The 18,993-nt window shown below is 43.2% G+C and overlaps 1 protein-coding gene across 2 annotated transcripts in view; it reads right to left on the reverse strand.

Annotated features, from left to right (window-relative positions):
• Nucleotides 1–2,144: 2,144 nt before the first annotated feature.
• ENPP6 (ectonucleotide pyrophosphatase/phosphodiesterase 6) overlaps nucleotides 2,145–18,993 on the reverse strand; it is a 95,716-nt gene continuing 78,867 nt past the window's right edge. For both annotated transcript variants that reach the window (XM_033943240.1, XM_033943250.1), the window contains exons 6-8: nucleotides 13,892–14,029; nucleotides 5,019–5,142; nucleotides 2,145–2,655 (exon numbers count right to left, since the gene is read on the reverse strand). In XM_033943240.1, coding sequence (XP_033799131.1) covers nucleotides 2,450–2,655; nucleotides 5,019–5,142; nucleotides 13,892–14,029 — 468 coding nt within the window. In that variant the 3' untranslated portion in view covers nucleotides 2,145–2,449. The remainder of the gene's footprint in view (nucleotides 2,656–5,018; nucleotides 5,143–13,891; nucleotides 14,030–18,993) is intronic.

Genomic DNA, 18,993 nt, shown 5'->3' on the forward strand with positions numbered 1-18,993 from the left:
AGTGTAAAATACATACTCTGAGACTTATAGCCCACAGATAATTTAAAGGTATACCAGATCTTTGTATTTGTGAATAATATGTTATATATTGTTCACAGTTTATCATCTAATAGCAGAATATTACTAAAAACTGACATGTGGTATGTATAGATATTCATACTTGTCTATAGCAAACCATTTTTGTTTGTATTTCTTACCACAGCCCTCATTTCTAAAATAATTTTTTTTAAACTGTGCTTTACTTTGGTGTGTTTACTGGCTCATAGATCAGGTGCACTATTAGAATACTCATTTCAAGGACAGCTCCCCCACCCCCACCCTCACCCAGAAGTCTATTCATACAGGGGGGACATCCATTATTATAAAGCTCACTCCTGGTGGGGCTACACTGATAGAAAATCTCAGTCAATCAATAACACACATCAAAACCTCACAGTTTATAGAACTAGAGGACAAGAAATGAAGCTGCAAGGAGGGAAACTTAAAAGCAACATCAAGAAATATGTTTTTTTTCATGGAGAAGGGTGGTGGATGCCTGCCTGCAATGCTTTTCCACCAGAAGCAATGGTGAAAACAGTGAAAGAATTAAAAAGGCAGAGAATAAACATAGATATGCCCTATCTAGCAGGAAGAATGAATAAAAATATAGAACATTTCTATTCACAGTAAAACTTAAAATAACTTTCAGAACAATTAAATATAAGAACATAAGAATAGCCTTACTGGGTCAGACCAATGCTCTATCAAGCCCAGTAGCCCATTCTCATGGTGGCCAATCCAGGTCACTAGTACCTGACCAAAACCGAAGGAGTAGCAATATTCCATGCTACCGATCCAGGACAAGCAGTGGCTTTCCCTATGTCTTTCTCAATAACAGACTATGGACTTTTCCTCCAGGAACCTTTCTTAAAACCAGCTGTGCTATCTACTCTTACCATAACCTCTGGCAATGCATTTCAGAGCTTAACTATTCTCTGAGTGAAAAATAAATTTCCTCCTATTGGTTTTAAAAGTATTTCCCTGTAACTTCATCGAGTGTCCCCTAGTCTTTGTAATTTTTGCCGGAGTGAAAAATCGATCCAGTTGTACCCGTTCTACTCCGCTCAGGATTTTGTAGAATTCAATCATATCTCCCCTCAGCTGTCTCTTTTCCAAGCTGAAGAGCCCTAACCGTTTTAGTCTTTCCATCCCCTTTATCATCTTGATCGCTCTTCTTTGAACCTTTTCTAGCGCATGAAGGAAAGAGAGTAAATGGCAGGGGTATCAGAACCCTAAAGACAAAGGATGGGAGGGGAAATAATATGCACAGACTCCAGGTACAACCCTGGCCACTTTTCAGGGGAGATTGGATGGACCATGCTGGTCTTTATCTACCATCACTTACTTCATAATAATGTTACTATAAAATGTCCTCAGCAATTCATAAAAGTCCACAAAGCACACCACGTGGAGTTCAAATCTTTATTTCAAATTCCAAACTACATCAACGAACACTGGAGTCTAGCCTAGAGAGCTGCACGGGAACGGGGACGACGGGAATCCCGCGGGTTCCCCCTTTGGGTCACGGGGATCCTGTGGGGACGTCCCCTAGGGTCACGGAGATCCCATGGGGACGCCTCCGAGGGTCGCAGGGTTCCTGCGGGGTTGGATGGCACTCGAGCCACGAGGCTAGTCTCCTTCTCCTTACCTGCCCTGCCGCAGCACACAGCCGAACAGAATTCTTCCCGATGTCAGCACTGTTCTCTGTGCATGCTGGGAAGCAGCGATTGTGAAAGCTGGGAAACAGTGATTTTCAGGATGAAAGCTGGGAAGTGCCAAACTTTTTATCAGTACAGTACTTTACTCATGATATAATTTTTTTGGGGGAGGAGTCAGCCTGCGAAAAATCGTGAATAAGCGAAACCGTGAGTGCTGAAACCGCGAATACGGAGAGAGAAGTGTAGAAGCTAGATGCATGCAAATGTGTCCTATATATGTATATTAATTGTGGAAATCCTGATAACCAAATTGGCTATGTGTGTCAAGAACTACTGGTCTAAAGAGATCACGGAAACTGTCTCACAATCCAAATTACAATATACAGGACAGTGAGTTGCTTTCTTAACACTCATTCTTATGAGAACAGTAAAAGGCAAGACAGGATCTGTAGCCACATTAATTGTTTTTTATTACCGGTATATGTTTTATTTTTATTGTTAATTTGCTTTATTGTACTTATGAAAAGCCAGATTTAATTTCATTGGTTCCTTTGATGTCTACAAACTCAGGCTCCCATAAAGAATAAAAAAGTAAAGAAAAATAGTCCTTACCACCACAGAAACAATAGAATGTGTTCATCAGCTTACCCCCTCACTCCCCAGCGTCTTGTTACAAAGCTATCATTCAAATAAAAGAAAAAAAATGAACAAAAAAAAAATCAATTGATAGATCACACTGGCAACAAGATCTGTCATGCTAAGAATAAATATTGAACTAAAGCCAACATGCAGCTGCCCAGCTGGAGAGACATTGCCAGACTAGCCCTGCTTTTTAACATGCTCTCCACTCTGGACCAGGATCCGTTATTTGGCAGTGGCTCCACTCCTAAAACATGGCACATGATGTTGTAAACATCCACCGATCTGATTGGCGCTGATCTGTAGTTTGTTTTGAAGTCTGAAAGAGAAATTGAAGCATCAATTATTTTGGCTGGAGTTCTTATGTCCAAGAAAAAGATGACATATTTCAGATCAATGGCGGGGGGGAGGGGAGGAGAGGGGTGACCCCTAATCTTTTATGCAAATCCTGCATAAGACAAGATGGCAGGAAAGATTAATAAAGCGTATTTAAAGTCTAGGAGTCACATACATCTTTGTAGCACCTTTTAATTTTCCAATCATTCAATTCAGACATGTTGGTTAGTGTTTTTCTATCATAGTTGGTACTGACAATTAATTGGTTTTTAATCTCCGAGATCCTTCAGTGCATGTTGTAGCTAACAGGGTCAACAGTCAATGGCAGCTACGCGTAGCTTAATTTAAAAACCCCGGTGCGGGTGTTTAAACTAATATATATGTTCAACAGCAGTGAATATAGGTCTTGTGCAGTGAGTGGGCAGCTACTTTTTAGGTATCTGCTGAAATTCACCTCTGTCTGAACAATTTAGCATAACATAATATAAAATTTATTTATATACCCCTATACCTTGCAGATCAGTGTGGTTAACAAAATACCCCCCTTTTTTAAAAAAAACAAAAAAACGTGAATGCTCTGCGCCACTCCAACGCTCATAGGAACTTTATGACCGTTGGAGCAGCAGAGCGCATTCAGTGTACCAGCTAAAAACCTCTTATGCGGTTTTGTTAAAGGGAGGGGGGGGGGGGTAAAAGAGAACTGAGTAAATCACAGTGAAATATAAATCATCAATTTTTCAAAAATTGAACAAATAAGTTTTCAATAATTTCCTAAAATGCAAATAAGAATTTGAATTATAATTGGCGAAAGTCAGCATCCCAACTAGCTGCTTGAAATGAAAGCAAATGATGGAAATATTGTTTAAATAAGCAGCCTTTTTACAGAAAGAAATGCAAATAAAGTTGCAATGTGCAATGAAAGTCTAGATCTTGAAAAAGTAAAATGCTCCTTAGTTTTTGATCTGGTCACATGAGGTTCCGATAACTTTATTAACTTGGCTTGAGTCTTTCCCTATGTCTACTTTGAACATTTTTAGTCTAGTCAGTCACATTTACAATCTCCCCTTTTTTCTCTCTCTTGGGGGGTGTCATTTCTGCTGAGATCATTAGTTCTGCATTCCCAGTTTTCAAAAGCTTGCTCCTTCATCCAGAACCAGTCCCAATGGCACACAAATCCTGACGCACAAATTTTCACTTGCTGTGAAGATGTAAAATGTGTGTGGATTCTCTGGATCAGATCCAGTACATAGACTTAGGCGCTGTTACCATCTTTGCTAAGACACAGTCCTGTTCAGAATACTAATGCAAGGTTTTGCTTTCATAAAACTTTTCTTTGAACTGGGTGGCTCTTAAATTGATTGTTAACCATGTGCTTTCACCCGTGGTAATTTTCTGCCTTAGCCTTCAAGGGTGCTCGGCTTATTTATAAGTTGCCTATGAGGAACAGTGTTAAAGAAATTAATCAGATTCATCTGATAAGACTTATCTCTAGTAAGACTTGCTGCCTGAGATCCTGCAATCTACTGGATACCAGAAACTGCACTATCCTCGGTTTTGGCAGTGAGTCAATTAATTTACTCAACACAGAGATCGGACTAGATCAGTGGTCTCAAACTCGTGGCCCGACTGGTAATATTATGAGGTCCTTGGTATGTTTGTCATAATCACAAAAGTAAAATAAAACAGTTTCTTGACCATATGTCTCTTTTAACTATAAATTACAATATTATTATTAAGACTTAGCCAAAAGGAAAGATTTATAAACTATAAAGAGTTTCACCTCATGCAAAATTGTCATGTCTTTAATAAGACATTAACTATTTTTTCTGAGGCCCTCTAAGTACCTACAAATCCAAAATGTGGCCCTGCAAAGAGTTTGAGTTTGAGACCACTGGACTAGATGGACTATAGTTCCTAGGAACTTCCTACCCCACCACACACACTTCCTCTTTTGTGGAGTGGGACTACACTCTCCTTTTCCTGGTCCACTGGGACCACTCCCTACTCTAAAGAAGCATTGTAAAGGTCAGAGAGTAGAGCCACCAGAACTTCCCTAAGTTCCTTAAATACCCTTGAATTTATGCCTGAGCTGTTCTTGTACATATGGTTACCATATGACTACAGAAAAAAGAGGATGGATTAAGACATCCGGGTTTTACTTCTGCTGAAAGCAATGGAAGTAAGGAGGACACAGAGGCAGCAGGGCTTTACTTTCATTGAAAGCAATGGAAGTAAAACCCAGATATCTCAATCCGTCCTCCTTTTTCTGGAGCCATATGATAACCCTATTTGTACATAGCCCCGGAAATGCATGCCAGTTAAGTAAACGAAGCTTAGTTATCTTACTGGGTCCATATGCCATGAAGAATGCCCTCATGTCCATGAGCTCATTGTCATATCCATGCCATCCATGCTGCCAGGCCTCATTTACTTCGGTACCATTGTTCCAGAAAGGAAGTTTGTCTTTACGCTGTGTAGAAAAAGAAATATATTTCCATTGTAAGCTTTCAAGAGGGTCATTGGGAGTCTCTTCATGCTTACTTTTTCAGAAAGGGAAGAACAAGTTTCAAAGGGCTCTTCTCCGTGTGTAAACATCTGTTTAACTATAGAGAACACATCTATAAAATACCCTCTAAACTAGTGTTCTTCAACTGGCGAGATGGATTGGGGCCATCAGCATCTGGGCTGCAAAGGCGATGGGCGGCATCGGCATCGCCCCCTCCCCCCCTGCGACACATTTCAAGATCGGCAGCGGGCTTCCCCGGCACTCAAGATCAGCAACGGGCCTTCCCCCCCTCCCGCGACGGCACTCAAGTTCGGCAACGGGCCTCCTTCTCCCCCCCCGACATCAACAGAACTTCAGATTGATAATGTGGTGCTCAGCCCACAGCTTCCCCTCTGACGCGGCTTCCTATTCCCGCCCAGGCAGTTCGAGTCAGAAGGAAGCTGTGGACTGAGCACCGCGTTGCCGATCTGAAGTGCTGTTGATGCCGGGGGGAGAAGGAGGCCTGTTGCTGAACTTGAGTGTCATCGCGGGGGGGGGGGGGCCGTGTTGCCGATCTTGTTGCCAAAATTGGAAAGAAAGGTGAGAGGAAGGGAGAGAGATGGGCCTGTGGTGGATGGAGAGATTGAGAGAAGGGGACAGATGATGGAAGTGGGGAGAAGGGGGAGAGAGAAGAGGGCAGATGATGGAAGGGGGAGAAGGGGAGAGAGAAGAGGGCAGATGATGGAAGGGGCAGATGACAGAAGTGGGGAGAAGGGGGAGAGAGAAGAGGGCAGATGATAGAAGGGGGGAGAAGGGGCAGATGATGGAAGGGGCAGATGACAGAAGTGGGGAGAAGGGGCAGATGATGGAAGTGGGGAGAAGGGGGAGAGAGAAGAGGGCAGATGATGGAAGTGGGGAGAAGGGAAAGCAAATGCTGAATGGAAGTGGAGAAAGAGAACATATACTGGATGGAAGGAGGGATAAATAAAAAGGACATTTGCTGGATGGGGGAAGAAGATAGAGTTAGTAAGATAGTGGAGGGGTGAAGGAAAGGTGTGGCATGCTATGGGTAGACAAAGTGAAAAGAGGGAAACTGAGGACTGCATAGTAAGAAAGAATTTAATTTAGACGGAGACAGAAAATAAAGAAAAGACCAGAGAAGAAAAAGAAACGGAAGAGAGAGATGCCAGAGAACAGGGAAGGAGACAGAGATATCAGATCTGAGCGGAGGAAATGAGAAGAGAGAGATGCTAAAAACCACAGGGGGGAGGGAAAGAGAGATGAAAGGAGAAAGATGCCAGACCATGAGGGAATAGAGGGAAGATGATGGATGCCAGACCAAAGGGGGGGTGTCTAGAGGAGAGATGGCAGGGGGAGACAGACAGTTTCTGGAAGGGGCAGACAGTGGATGGAACTGGCAGATGCTGGATTGAAGAGACAGGGCAGACGCTGGATGGAAAAGAGTGAAAAGAAGATGAAAGCAGAAACCAGAGACAACAAAAGGTAGAATAAAATCATTTTATTTCTATTTTGTTATTAGAATATATCGGTTTGAAATATATATCCTGCTAGAGACATAACTGGGGACTGCAAAGCCCAGGCAGTGGTTCTTTAGCTTCCAGCTGGCTTAGAGCTCTCTCTGACCAGGGGGCACTCCCCTAACACTATTCCTGTCATATGTGACTGCAGTATTCTGTTAGCATGGTATTTCTGTGTAGCATCTACTATAATAAAACGCTAAGCGCGCATGCGCACTCCTACCTGCGTGTTCCGTGATCCGTAGGTCCGTGGCAGGCAGGAGAGCGCAAGCGCGCTTACAATGAGCCCACACTTGAGCGCTGTGGCTGACTCTTTTACACTGCACGCCCGAACTCAGGAGCCGCACCTGTTGAATTTATTAAGAGCGGCGGCAGCTCCTCTCAAGAGCCTCAACAGCACTCGAGCGCTGTAGCCGACTCACAGTGCATGCCCGAACTCACAGCCACACCTGTTGAATGAGCCCCATGCAGACGGGGATCGTGGGAGGAGGCGCCGTGCCAAGTGTTGCACAGGGACTGGAGGGGGAGGGACATACCGCTTCTCCTGCACATACAGGCACAAACCTCATTTTATAAATACAAATATACAGAGCAAGGGCCAACAAAACCTGTCTCCCTCCCCTTCACATATATCTCCTCTACTATCAAGAAAACTGAACAAGCCAAATTATTACAGAACTAATATTTTAGCCCGTTACATTAATGGGTGCTAGAATATATGTCTGTCTGTCTTTATTTCTGTCTCTCGCTCCCTCCCGCTGTCTTTCTTTCTGTCTGTCTGTCTCTCTCCCTGGCCCCCTTTGTTTGTCTGTCTTTCTGTGTCTCTCCCTGCCCCTGTGTGTCTTCTTTTCTTTCTGTCTCCCTTCCTCCTGCTGTCTGTCTTTCTATCTATCTGTTTCTCTCCCTACCTCCTATGCAGCAGCATTTCTCTCCCCCCACTTCCCTGTGCAGCAGCCACAGCAGCATTCCCTTCCCCTCCAATTCCCTGTGCTGCAGCATTTCCCTCCCACCCCACTTCCCTGTGCAGCATTTTCCTCTCCCCCCCAATACCTTCCTCCTTACCTCCATGCCCTACCATTCTCTCCCCCTCTGCTCCCTTTCCTCCTTCAACTTCATCGGGCAGCAGCAGCAGCATTCATAATTAATTGCTGTTGCCAGATTCAGGTCTTCCTCTCTGGCGGGTCCTGTCTTCATGAAAACATGAAGTAGGCAGGACCCGCCAGAGAGGAAGGCCTGAAGCCGGCAACAGCAGCAAATTTTAAACGCTGCTGCTGCCCGAAGAAGCCAGGCCTTAACCACAAAGCTGGGGGGGGGGTGGAGAGTTTTAAAAGGTACAGCGGCGGCAGTGCAGGGGGAGGTTGAAAAGCCATCGGCCATGAAGTATGCTGCCTACATACTTCATGGCTAAGGCTTTTCGGGACTTTAAAAACTTGCCTGTTTTATTTTTAAATGTCGTCCGGGCTCAGCCGCCGACAGCCACCGTGGCCTGCAACCACCGACAGCCGCCGCGGCCGACATCTGACACAACCAACACCCGCCTCGGGCTGCCGACAGCCGTGGCGGCCGACATCCGCCTCGGGGGGGGGGGAGAGAGAGAGAGCTTCGCATGCATGCACACTCCTACCTGCGGTGCCCTACAGCGCACGGAAAACGGAACACGCAGATGGGAGTGCGCATGTGTGGCTAGCGTTTTATTATATTAGATATATAGATATATATATTAGTACTTTTACTTTGTGGTCCTGTATTTGCATAGGGATTATCTGTGTTTTGTTAGGAATGAATGTTGAGAAGCATATGTACAGTGTGCTTTGTGTATTTTAATTTTGTGGTTAACCATTATGTATTGTTAATAAGATTATATTGTGCATATATATGAAAAATGAATGGAAAAAATGGTATTACAATTAGTACTATTATGGGAGCAGGGTCTGGGGTGGAACTTGTGGCCCCCCCCCCAAACAAAAAAGTGTTCCGCTGCCTATGAGTGGAGAGATATATGTTGCTGTTAATCAGATGATATGAGATGGGGGTGGGGGAGATAAGGGTTTTGTGGATGCAGATCATGTTTACATTTAACTCATAATAACTGCTATATTGTGTCAGACCAAATGTTAATGAAGGTCATATATGCGGTGTGTTACATATGCAAACATCTTCTGCCAAGTGTGTCCTGACTGAAAAAAGGTTAAGAACCACTGTTCCAGAAACTGTTGAAGATGCTGCTCCTTATCGATTCCCATTTAGCTTGTGATAGATTAGGAAGCATTAATCTTTTATCATTCAATAAGTGAAGGCAATGTGCTTGTGTGTAAGGAATAACAAGCTGGTCTTCCTCATGCCTTGTGGGTCATTGTCATTATTTTAAATTTTATTCTACATTCATTTGGAAGCTAGTGGAGCTGTTAGAATGTTACATGGTTTTTGCATTTCGCATGTATTCTGCAAGGTTTGGAAGCACTTCGAATTAGTTTCGGCGAAAGCTAGAAGAATGCTAAGGATAGGTATGGTCAGTAGGAAAAAGGAGGTATTGATGCCCCTGTATAAGACTTTGGTGAGAACTCATTTAGAATATTGTGTACAATTCTGGAAATTGCACCTGCAAAAAGATATAAAAAGGATGGAGTCGGTCCAGAGGAAGGCTACTAAAATGGTGCATGGTCTTTGTCATAAGGCGTATGGGGACAGATCTTCTGTATATGGGGGGGGATGGGGAGGGGTGGGTGGGGGGGGGGTAGGGTTGTCTTTGTTGGGGGGTGGGGGTATGGTGGGTCCGGGGAGGACATAAGAGTCCAGTCCTCCGCGGGTGTTTGATGAAAATGCATTCCATGGTTATTATTGCTGTTGTACTTACTGTTGCTTAATAAAATAGATTTAAACATAAAGATCTCAATCTGTATACTTTGGAGGAAAGGCAGGATAGGGGAAATATTTAATCACACAATTGCATGGAAACTTCAAAAAGAACAAACCCCCTAAGGCCAAAACCCAGGGCATAATTAAAAGAAACTGACTAGGCCACCTTTGTGTGGCCTTTGCAACATCCAAAAACACCTGTACTTTTAGTGAGCAAAATGTAACAGTATGATATCTACTAAACCTATTTTGGTGTCTACTCTTTCTTCAAGTTCAGTTTGAAATGGTCTTATAAATAAGAGAAACTGGATTTGATAAAAGAAAATTTTGGATTATCTGGGTTTCTCCTTAAATATCTGGTTTAAAGTCTCCTGCTAACTAGAATTTTCTTTCTCTTTTCCCTCCCCATTTCCATATTTTATTTACTTTCTTTATTTACTTATATTTTCGTGATGTATGGATTTCTCCCCCCCCCCTTCATTTAGGCCCTCTTTTACTAAGCCACGGTAGAGGTTTCTACCATGGCTTCGGGCGCTAAATTCTCTGACACTCATAGGAATTCTATAAGCGTCAGAGCATTTAGCGCTCCGGGCTGCAGTAGAAACCTCTACCGTGGCTTAGTAAAAGAGGGGTTAAATTGTTAAATAAGGAATGATTTCTGTATTAAGAGTTGTATTGATTATAATTGAAGAGTTATAATAAAAATAAAATTTAAAAAATGAATAGGAGGTGATGGGCCTTAGGCATCTGAGCCAATCAGGGCCTTAGGTCCCTCCCCCAGGGCCGCCATCAGGGCAGTACTACCAGTCCTGCATTCAGGGGCACGGAGATGACAGGGGGCCCGGGCTCCCCCAGGGTCCTAGGCCACAGTTCTTCAACCGCCGGTTCGCGGACCAGTGCCGGTCCCAGTGGCGTACCTAGGGGGGGGGGCGGTCCGCCCCAGGTGCACAGGAGAGAGCTGGACGGGGGACCCGCGGAGTTCAATACATCTCGAGCTGCGAGGCTCGTCTTCTGTTCCTACCTGCCCTGCCGCTCACAAACGGAACTCGAGCCGAGAGGCTTGTCTCCTGTTTCCTGCCTGCCCTGCCGCGCACAAATAGCTGATCGGAAGTGTTCCCCGATGTCAGCGCTGACGTCGGAGGGAGGGCTTAAGCAAAGCCTGCCCTCCGACGTCAGCGCTGACGTCGGAGAATACTTCCAATCAGCTATTTGTGCGTGGCAGGGCAGGCAGGAAACAGGAGACAAGCCTCTCGGCTCGAGTTCTGTTTTGCTGAGAAAGTTGCAAAGATGGGCTGGGAGGCAAACGCAGAACACAAAACGGGGGAGGGAGTGCGTTTTGGACACAAGGCATGAACTTGGGAGAGAGGAAGGAAGGGAAAGAGATGCCGAGGTGGGGGATGGAATAGGTTTTTGGACACAGAAGGCATGGACTTGGGAGAGAGGAAGGGAGGGAAAGAGATGCTGAGGTGGGGGAGGGAATGTGTTTTTGGACACAGAAGGCATGGACTTCGGAGAGAGGAAGGGAGAGAAAGATGCTGAGGTGGGGGAGGGAATGGATTTTTGGACACAGAAGGCATGGACTTGGGAGAGAGGAAGGGAGGGAAAGAGATGCTGAGGTGGGGGAGGGAAAGGGTTTTTGGACACAGAAGGCATGGACTTGGGAGAGAGGAAGGGAGGGAAAGAGATGCTGAGGTGGGAGAGGGAATGTGTTTTTGGACACAGAAGGCAAGGACTTGGGAGAGAGGAAGGGAGGGAAAGAGATGGTTATGTACACGGGGAATAGAAGAAAGGAGAATTTTTGGTCATAGGGAGGGAGTGAGGTACAGATAGTGGCATACCAAGGTGGGGGAGGGGGGGCAGTCCACCCCGCCCTGGGCTTATGTCCCAAGGGGGTGCACAGCTGGCCACCCTCCAGTGTTCTCCCTAGGCCGGCAAACTGCGGCTCTTTAGCCACTTGAGTGCCACCGCCGCCATCGGGAACAGGCCGGCGCCAAGTTCTCCCTGCTTTTCCCTGTGGGGCCGACCAACTCTCGCCACTCGCGTCAATTCTGACGTCAGAGAGGACGTTCTGGGCCAGCCAATCGCTGCCTAGCTGGCCTAGAACATCCTCTCCGACGCTAGAATTGACGGGTGGCGAGAGTTGGTCGGCCCCGCGGGGAAGAGAAGCAGGGCGAACTCGGCGCCGGCCTGTTCCCGATGGCGGTAGTGGCAGCCTATTCCCCAGTGGCAGTGGCAGCATTTTCCCAATGGTGGTGGCATAGGGGAGGGCAGGGAGAAAGAAAGAAAGGGGGGGACAGGAAGCCAGAAAGAAAGAAAGGAGGCAGGGTGAAACAAAGAAAAAGTTTGGGGAGGGAATGAGGTCTGGAGGAGAGGAAGCATACAGGAGGCTTAAAGAAGGGAAGAAATATTGGATGCACAGTCAGAAGAATAAAGTGCAACCAGAGACTGATGAAATTACCAAAGGTAGGAAAAATGATTTTATTTTCAATTTAGTGATCAAAATGTGTCTGCTTTGAGAATTTATATATGCTGTCTATATTTTGCACTATGGCCCCCTTTTACTAAACCGCAATAGCGTTTTTTAGCGCAGGGAGCCTATGAGCGTTGAGAGCAGCGTGGGGCATTCAGCGCAGCTCCCTGCGCTAAAAACCGCTATCGCGTTATAGTAAAAAGGGAGGGGGAATATTTGTCTATTTTTGTATAGTTGTTACTGAGATGACATTGCATAAAGTCATCTGCCTTGACCTCTTTGAAAACCCGCGGAATATAAATGATAATTAACATTTTCTCTGCGTACAGCATGCTTTGTGTTTTTAAAATTTTATTGTTGGTAGATCATTTTGACTTGGCCACCAAGGTAAGGGGGAGGGAGGGAGGGAGGGGAGCTGCTGAAAGACATCTAGTAATCTTTGCAGGCTTGACTGTGCAGGGAATTATTTTTGTAAAATCATGTTTTGTTATGTGACTGGCATTATTTAGACTTTAATTTCTATGAATGAATAGAATGAAAATGATATAAATTACTTGCTTGTTTTTATGTGCATGCGCTGAAGGAAAGTGGAGAGAGAATTGGCTGAGGATGCTGAAGGGAAATGGGGAAGAGAGAGTGGGGAGAAGACGCTGATTTATAAATTGACAATTGTACAGAATATTGTTTCTTTTTTATATTCATCCATAGTTGCATGTTAATGATGTGCTCATATGCACTTATTTATCATCATAACATATACATCATCATTAACATGCAGCTGTGGATGTGTAAGGACAGGCTGAGGAGGATGGATGGGAAGGAAGGAAGGTGCACATATCAACATATCGTACATTTTTAACATGCATGATGCAGCTATAGGCAAGCTGAGGAGGATGGGATCATACAGATGTGTATGTTCAGATATGCACTCAGATGTGTAGTTTTTTCAGATATATTTATTAAGCTTACAGTATTTATAAAAACACATTTAATACTTGTTACAAAAAATATTGTGCAATTGTGATCTACTTCTGGCCTACAAAGGTCAAAAGAAATCCTTAACTGAGATTTTACATTCAAAAGTGAATTATAGCTACTAGCACTATTATTTATTAGTTATTTATTATGCAGATGTTTGTTAGTTTGTTATTAGTTCAGTATTAGACATATGTTAGTTTAGAATAGATAGGTATAGATTAGTTTAGTTTAGGTTAGGTTAGGGCCCTGCTGAAAGAGTCTACCTTGAAGTGGTTGCAGGCTTACAAATCTTTTGGTCAAAGAGTGCGGCGACAGAGAAAAGTATGTGTGTATTCGGCCCATGGAAGAAGGGGGGTGGGGGGGGGAATGAGGTCTGGAGGAGAGGAAGCATACAGGAGGCTGAAAGAAGGGAAGAAATATTGGATGCACAGTCAGAAGAATAAAGTGCAACCAGAGACTGATGAAATTACCAAAGGTAGGAAAAATGATTTTATTTTCAATTTAGTGGTCATCTGATCAGTTTGGGTACCTTTGTGGCATTTGGATGCTTCAAAACCAGATCTAGCCCCGGACATCTAAAACGTGCCCTGGATGTCTTGGGAAATGTTTGATTATTACCGTAAGACGTCCAAGTCTAAGCCTGCCCAAAGCCCACCCATTACATGCCTCCAACACGTCCCCCTTGAACTTTGAACGCTCAGTGGGGAGAAAAGTCTAGCAAGACATCTAGAAAGCCAGTTTCAAAAATCGGCACTTGGATGTCCTGGCAAGAAAAACATCAAAATGATGATTTAGGCTGATTTTTTTTTTTTTTTTTACATCTTTGTGTTTTGAAAATGAGCAAATAATGTATTGTATCAGTAAATTAATATTCTTTTTTATATTACTTTACCTGTATTATGAACCATCCTTGATCAGCAACAAGAGTTAGGGGAGCCACATATTTTCCCTTTTTATAATGGAATCTATCTGGAATTTCTTCTTTTTTGAAAACATTCATATGCTCTACAGCTTTCAATTTGTCATATACCTGTGAAGAAAGGTAATAGAATCAGATGTGTAATATTGGCTAGGTTGTCCTATACAAAAAGCACCTATATTTAAGAGAAATTGTAACAGTGCTATCGACATGGTATGCCTTTCATAAGTGCTTTCTAAAAACACAAGGGGATATGTATGTGGAATATGGATACTTTCATGGGGATAGCTGTGCTCTAAGGCCTAAAAGGATCTTTCATTTGATGTCTCAGAAAAAATCTCCACATGCTGAATGTCATAAGAACATATGAACATAAGAATAGCCTTACTGGGTCAGACCAATGATCCATTAAACACAGTAGCCCGTTCTCACGGTGGCCAATCCAGGTCACTAATTCCTGGCCAAAACCCAAGGTGTAGCAATATTCCATGCTACCAATACAGGGCAAGCAGTGGCTTCCTTCCCCCATGTCTTTCTCAATAAGAGACTATGGACTTTTCCTTCAGGAACTTGTCCAAACATTTCTTAAAACCAGCTATGGTATCCGCACTTACTACATCCTCTGGCAACGCATTCCAGAGCTTAACTATTCTCTAAGAGCACTTCATGGTAACTTCATCGGGTGTCCCCCTAGTCTTTGTAATTTTTGACGGAGTGAAAAATCGATCCACTTGTACCTGTTCTACTCCACTCAGGATTTTGTAGACTTCAATCATATCTCTCCTCAGCTGTCTCTTTTCCAAGCTGAAGAGCCATAACCATTTTAGACTTTCCTCATACGAGAGGCATTCCACCCCCTTTATCATCTTAGAAGCTCTTCTTTGAACTTTTTCTAGGATCACTATATCTTTCTTGAGATAAGGAGACCAGAATTGAACGCTGTACTCTAAATGAGGTTGCACCATGGAGCAATACAGGGGCATTATGACATTCTTAATCTTGTCAACCATTCCTTTTTTAATAATTCCCAGCATCCTGTTTGCTTTTTTGACCGCCGCCACACATTGGGTGGAAGGTTTCATCGTATTGTCTACAATGATACCTAGACCCTTTTCTTGGGCGCTAACCCCCAAGCTGGACCCTAGCATCCGGTATCTGTGATTCAGGTTATTCTTCCCAATATGCATCACTTTGCATTTGACCACATTAAATTTCATCTGCCACTTGGATGCCCAATCTTCCAATTTCCTAAGCTCCACCTGCAATTTTTCACAATCCACATTCATTTTAACAACTTTGAACAGTTTAGTGTCATCTGCAAATTTAATCACCTCACTCATCATTCCAATTTCCAGATCATTTATAAATAAGTGAAATAGCACCGGTCCCAGTACAAACCCCTGCGACACTCCACTGTTTACTCTCCTCCATTGAGAAAAATGACCATTTAATCCTACCCTCTGTTTTCTATCTGATAACCAATTCCTAATCCACAACTGAACTTTGCTACCTATCCCATGACTCTTTAATTTTCTCAGGAGCCTCTCATAAGGAACTTTATCAAAAGCTGTCTGAAAATCTAGATACACTATATCAATCGGCTCACCTTTATCCACATGTTTATTCACACCTTCAAAGAAGTCAAGCAAATTTGTGAGGCAAGATCTCCCTCAGCTGAACCCATGCTGACTCCGTCTCATTAAATCATGTTTGTCTACATGTTCCACAATTTTATTTTTTATAATCGTTTCTACCATTTTGCCCGGCACCAAATTGAGGCTTATCAGTCTGTAATTTCCCGGATCTCCCATGGATCCCTTTTTAAAAATTGGCGTAGCATTGACCACCCTCCAATCTTCAGGTACTACAGATGATTTTAGTGATAAGTTACAGATCACTAACAGCAGGTCAGCAAATTCATGTTTGAGTTCTTTTAGTACCCTGAGATGTATACCATCTGGTCCTGGTGATTTATCACTTTTTAACTTGTCGATTTGGCTCAGTACATCTTCCAGATTCACTGAGATTTCTTTCAGTTCTTCTGCATCATCACCCTTGAAAACCATTTCTGGTTCAGGTGAATCTCTTACATCTTCCGTAAAGACCGAAGCAAAGAATTCATTCAGTCATTCCGCTATGGTCTTATCCTCCCTGAGCACTCTTTTCGCTGCTAGGTCATCCAACGGTCCCACAGATTCCCTCACAGGTTTTCTGCTTTTGATGTACCTAAAAAAATTGCTACAAGTTTTTGCTTCTTTTGCAGTTTCTTTTCATATTCTTTCTTAGCTGTCCAAATTAGAAAGTAACCTCCCCCCTCTTAATATTCAATCTGTGGTGGTCAGTGATTTTAAAGCCGCTGATTTCTGGGGGCTAAATTTAACCCAAATATTTAATGGCAGGCCATGTCTGGACATTAGCATTAAATATCTAGGTCAACCCTGTACTCGGAAGTTACTCATACAATTTACATGGTCGCTCACAAAAAATGTTGACCTGACATGACTTTCAAACAAACCAAACTATAAAACTAATTAAACTAAATCAATCACCATATGTGTATATAAAGAAATGCATTGCTAATACTGGGATCATAAATTGTGAGTTTTTAGAATTTGTGGCTCACATGAAAAAAAAAAAAATGTGCACAGATCCATCCCCTCCTTAGAGGGAGCATTGGTTCTGACTAATCACTAAGGGGTCATTGTACTACAGCACTCTAACCGATTTAATGTACGCTAGATTGTAAGGCGCCCATAGAATATAATTGGCACCTTAGCATTTAACGCATGCTAATCTTTAGTGAGTGCTAAATTGATTAATAAAAGGACCCGAGAGGGTCCAGAGAAGAGCAACAAAAATGATAAAGGGCATGGAAAACCTTTCATATACTGAGAGGCTGGAGAAGCTGGGGCTCTTTTCCCTGGAAAAGCGGAGACTTAGAGGGGATATGATAGAAACTTACAAGATCATGAAGGGTATAGAGAAGGTAGAGAGAGACAGATTCTTCAGACTGGTGGGGGCAAAAAAAACTAGAGGGCACTCAAACAAATTGAAGTGAGATAGGGTCAGAACTAATGCTAGGAAGTTCTTCTTCACTCAGAGGGTGGTGGACACCTGGAATGCGCTTCCAGAGGAGGTGGTAGAGCAGAGTACGATTTTGGGTTTCAAAATGGGATTGGACGAGTTCCTGAAGGAAAAGGGGATTGAGGGTTACTATATAGTAGAAAACGCTTTAGAGTAATAGATCAATTACAGGTCATTGACCTGCAGGGCCGCCGCGGGAGCGGACTGCTGGGCATGATGGACCTATGATCTGACTCGGCAGAGGCGATGCTTATGTTCTTATGACCCCTATGTAACAAAATTTTATTTATTGTTTTGTTCCTTGGTAATAAGTGTTCTTTCATAATTGCTTATACACAACAGTGTAGAAAATGGCCATTATTCCCCTCAAACTTTGCTTTTGTGACCAGGACATTTAAATGTTTTTGCAGACGGTAGGCTGCTGTGCTAATTTTGGCCATAGACCTTAGTAAAAGGGCCCCTTAGAGTAACTTCAAGAACTTTCTAGAACTTTCCATCAATATAAATAGTAGTGCAGTATGACTAATAGAGATCTTAAGCCCACCAGCTCAGTTCAGTTCCAGCAGCCTAAGTGGTAACAGATAGTATTTGCATTGTTTTAGATGGCATCCAGAGGCTGCAAACAACTGGCAGATGCATTTTGTTATGTATGTAGCCAATTTATTATGACAATTTATCTGCTAAGATATGTGATGCCTACTGAAATTGAAAGTGCCATTAAAAACCAGTTAAAAATGTTATTAGCAGGTAGGCGCCTAACTCGGTAGATGCCTACCACTTTGAGGTAGGTGTCTAAATTGAGGCACCTACCAGCAACTAGGCATAGTTGGAGGCAGATTCAGGGTAGAGTTTGGGCATGGTTTGGTTTATCTCTGAGAGCAGTTGAATCAGGATGTCATGATGGACAACTTCAAAGGCCGCAAATAAGTCAAATTGTAATAAGATGGCAAATTTATTATCCAAATGTAATTGCTGAACCTTTGAGAACAGAGAACTCAGGAGAGTTTCATTACTGAAATTTGGCCTAAACCTATGTTGGAATGGCAAAAGAACAGAGAATCTCTCTAAATAAGTAGAAAGTTGACTGGAAATTATGGACGCCATCATTTTAGCTAACAACGGAATATTTGCAATTAGCCGATGATTTAACAGCATAGTTGGATCTAAATCATCTTTTTTTAGCAGAGGAATAAGGACTATATGGCCCATGTCAGTAGAAAAACCCCCATCTTCTAAAGCAGAATTTATAAGTTCAGCTAGCCATACAATAGCTTGAGCTGGAATTCTCTCATATAAATATAAGGGAATGGGATCTAAAATACACTTGCATTTCCTCAGTTTATGACATACACTTCTCCCCCCCCGCCCTCCGTATTTGCGGTTTCAGCTATCGCGGTTTCAATTATTCACAGTTTTTAGTTTGCTGACTCCTCCCCCAAATTACATCAGCTTGCACAGAGGAATCGCTCATTCCAAGCATTTACAGAGAAAATCGCTGATTCCCAGCACTTTTTTCACCGTGTTTTGCCTCTCCTTCGGGAACAGGCCAGATCTCCCACCATGTGATTCACGATTTCACCATAGTCATGATGGTTTTTAATAGAAAACAGCGAATAACATATGAAAAAGTTATTTGCGGGTCTGTTAATCCCCTATCACAGTGAATACGGAGGGAAAAGTGTAGTTGTAATATCTGTGTCTCAGTTACAGACTCAAAAGTGACCTAAGTTCTATCAGCGGGAACTCCAGATGTATTAGTTTCAGAGACCAAAGGAAGGTTGTGAGAATTTAGTGCAGGAAACAGATAAGGGATATTTTTCATTGAAAAATTTCGCTAAGGCTTCCGCTTTGCCTGCCGAAACTTGGTTATGACCACTTATGCCAGGTTAATGGTTGGCATAAGTGCCACACCTAAGTGGGTCAATCAGCACATGTAACTAGCAATATTCTAGGGGGCTGATTCTATAAACGGCACCTAAACTGGCTAGCGC

Source organism: Geotrypetes seraphini, chromosome 1 (assembly GCF_902459505.1).
Source record: "Geotrypetes seraphini chromosome 1, aGeoSer1.1, whole genome shotgun sequence".
In the NCBI taxonomy this organism is placed as follows: Eukaryota; Metazoa; Chordata; class Amphibia; order Gymnophiona; family Dermophiidae; genus Geotrypetes; species Geotrypetes seraphini.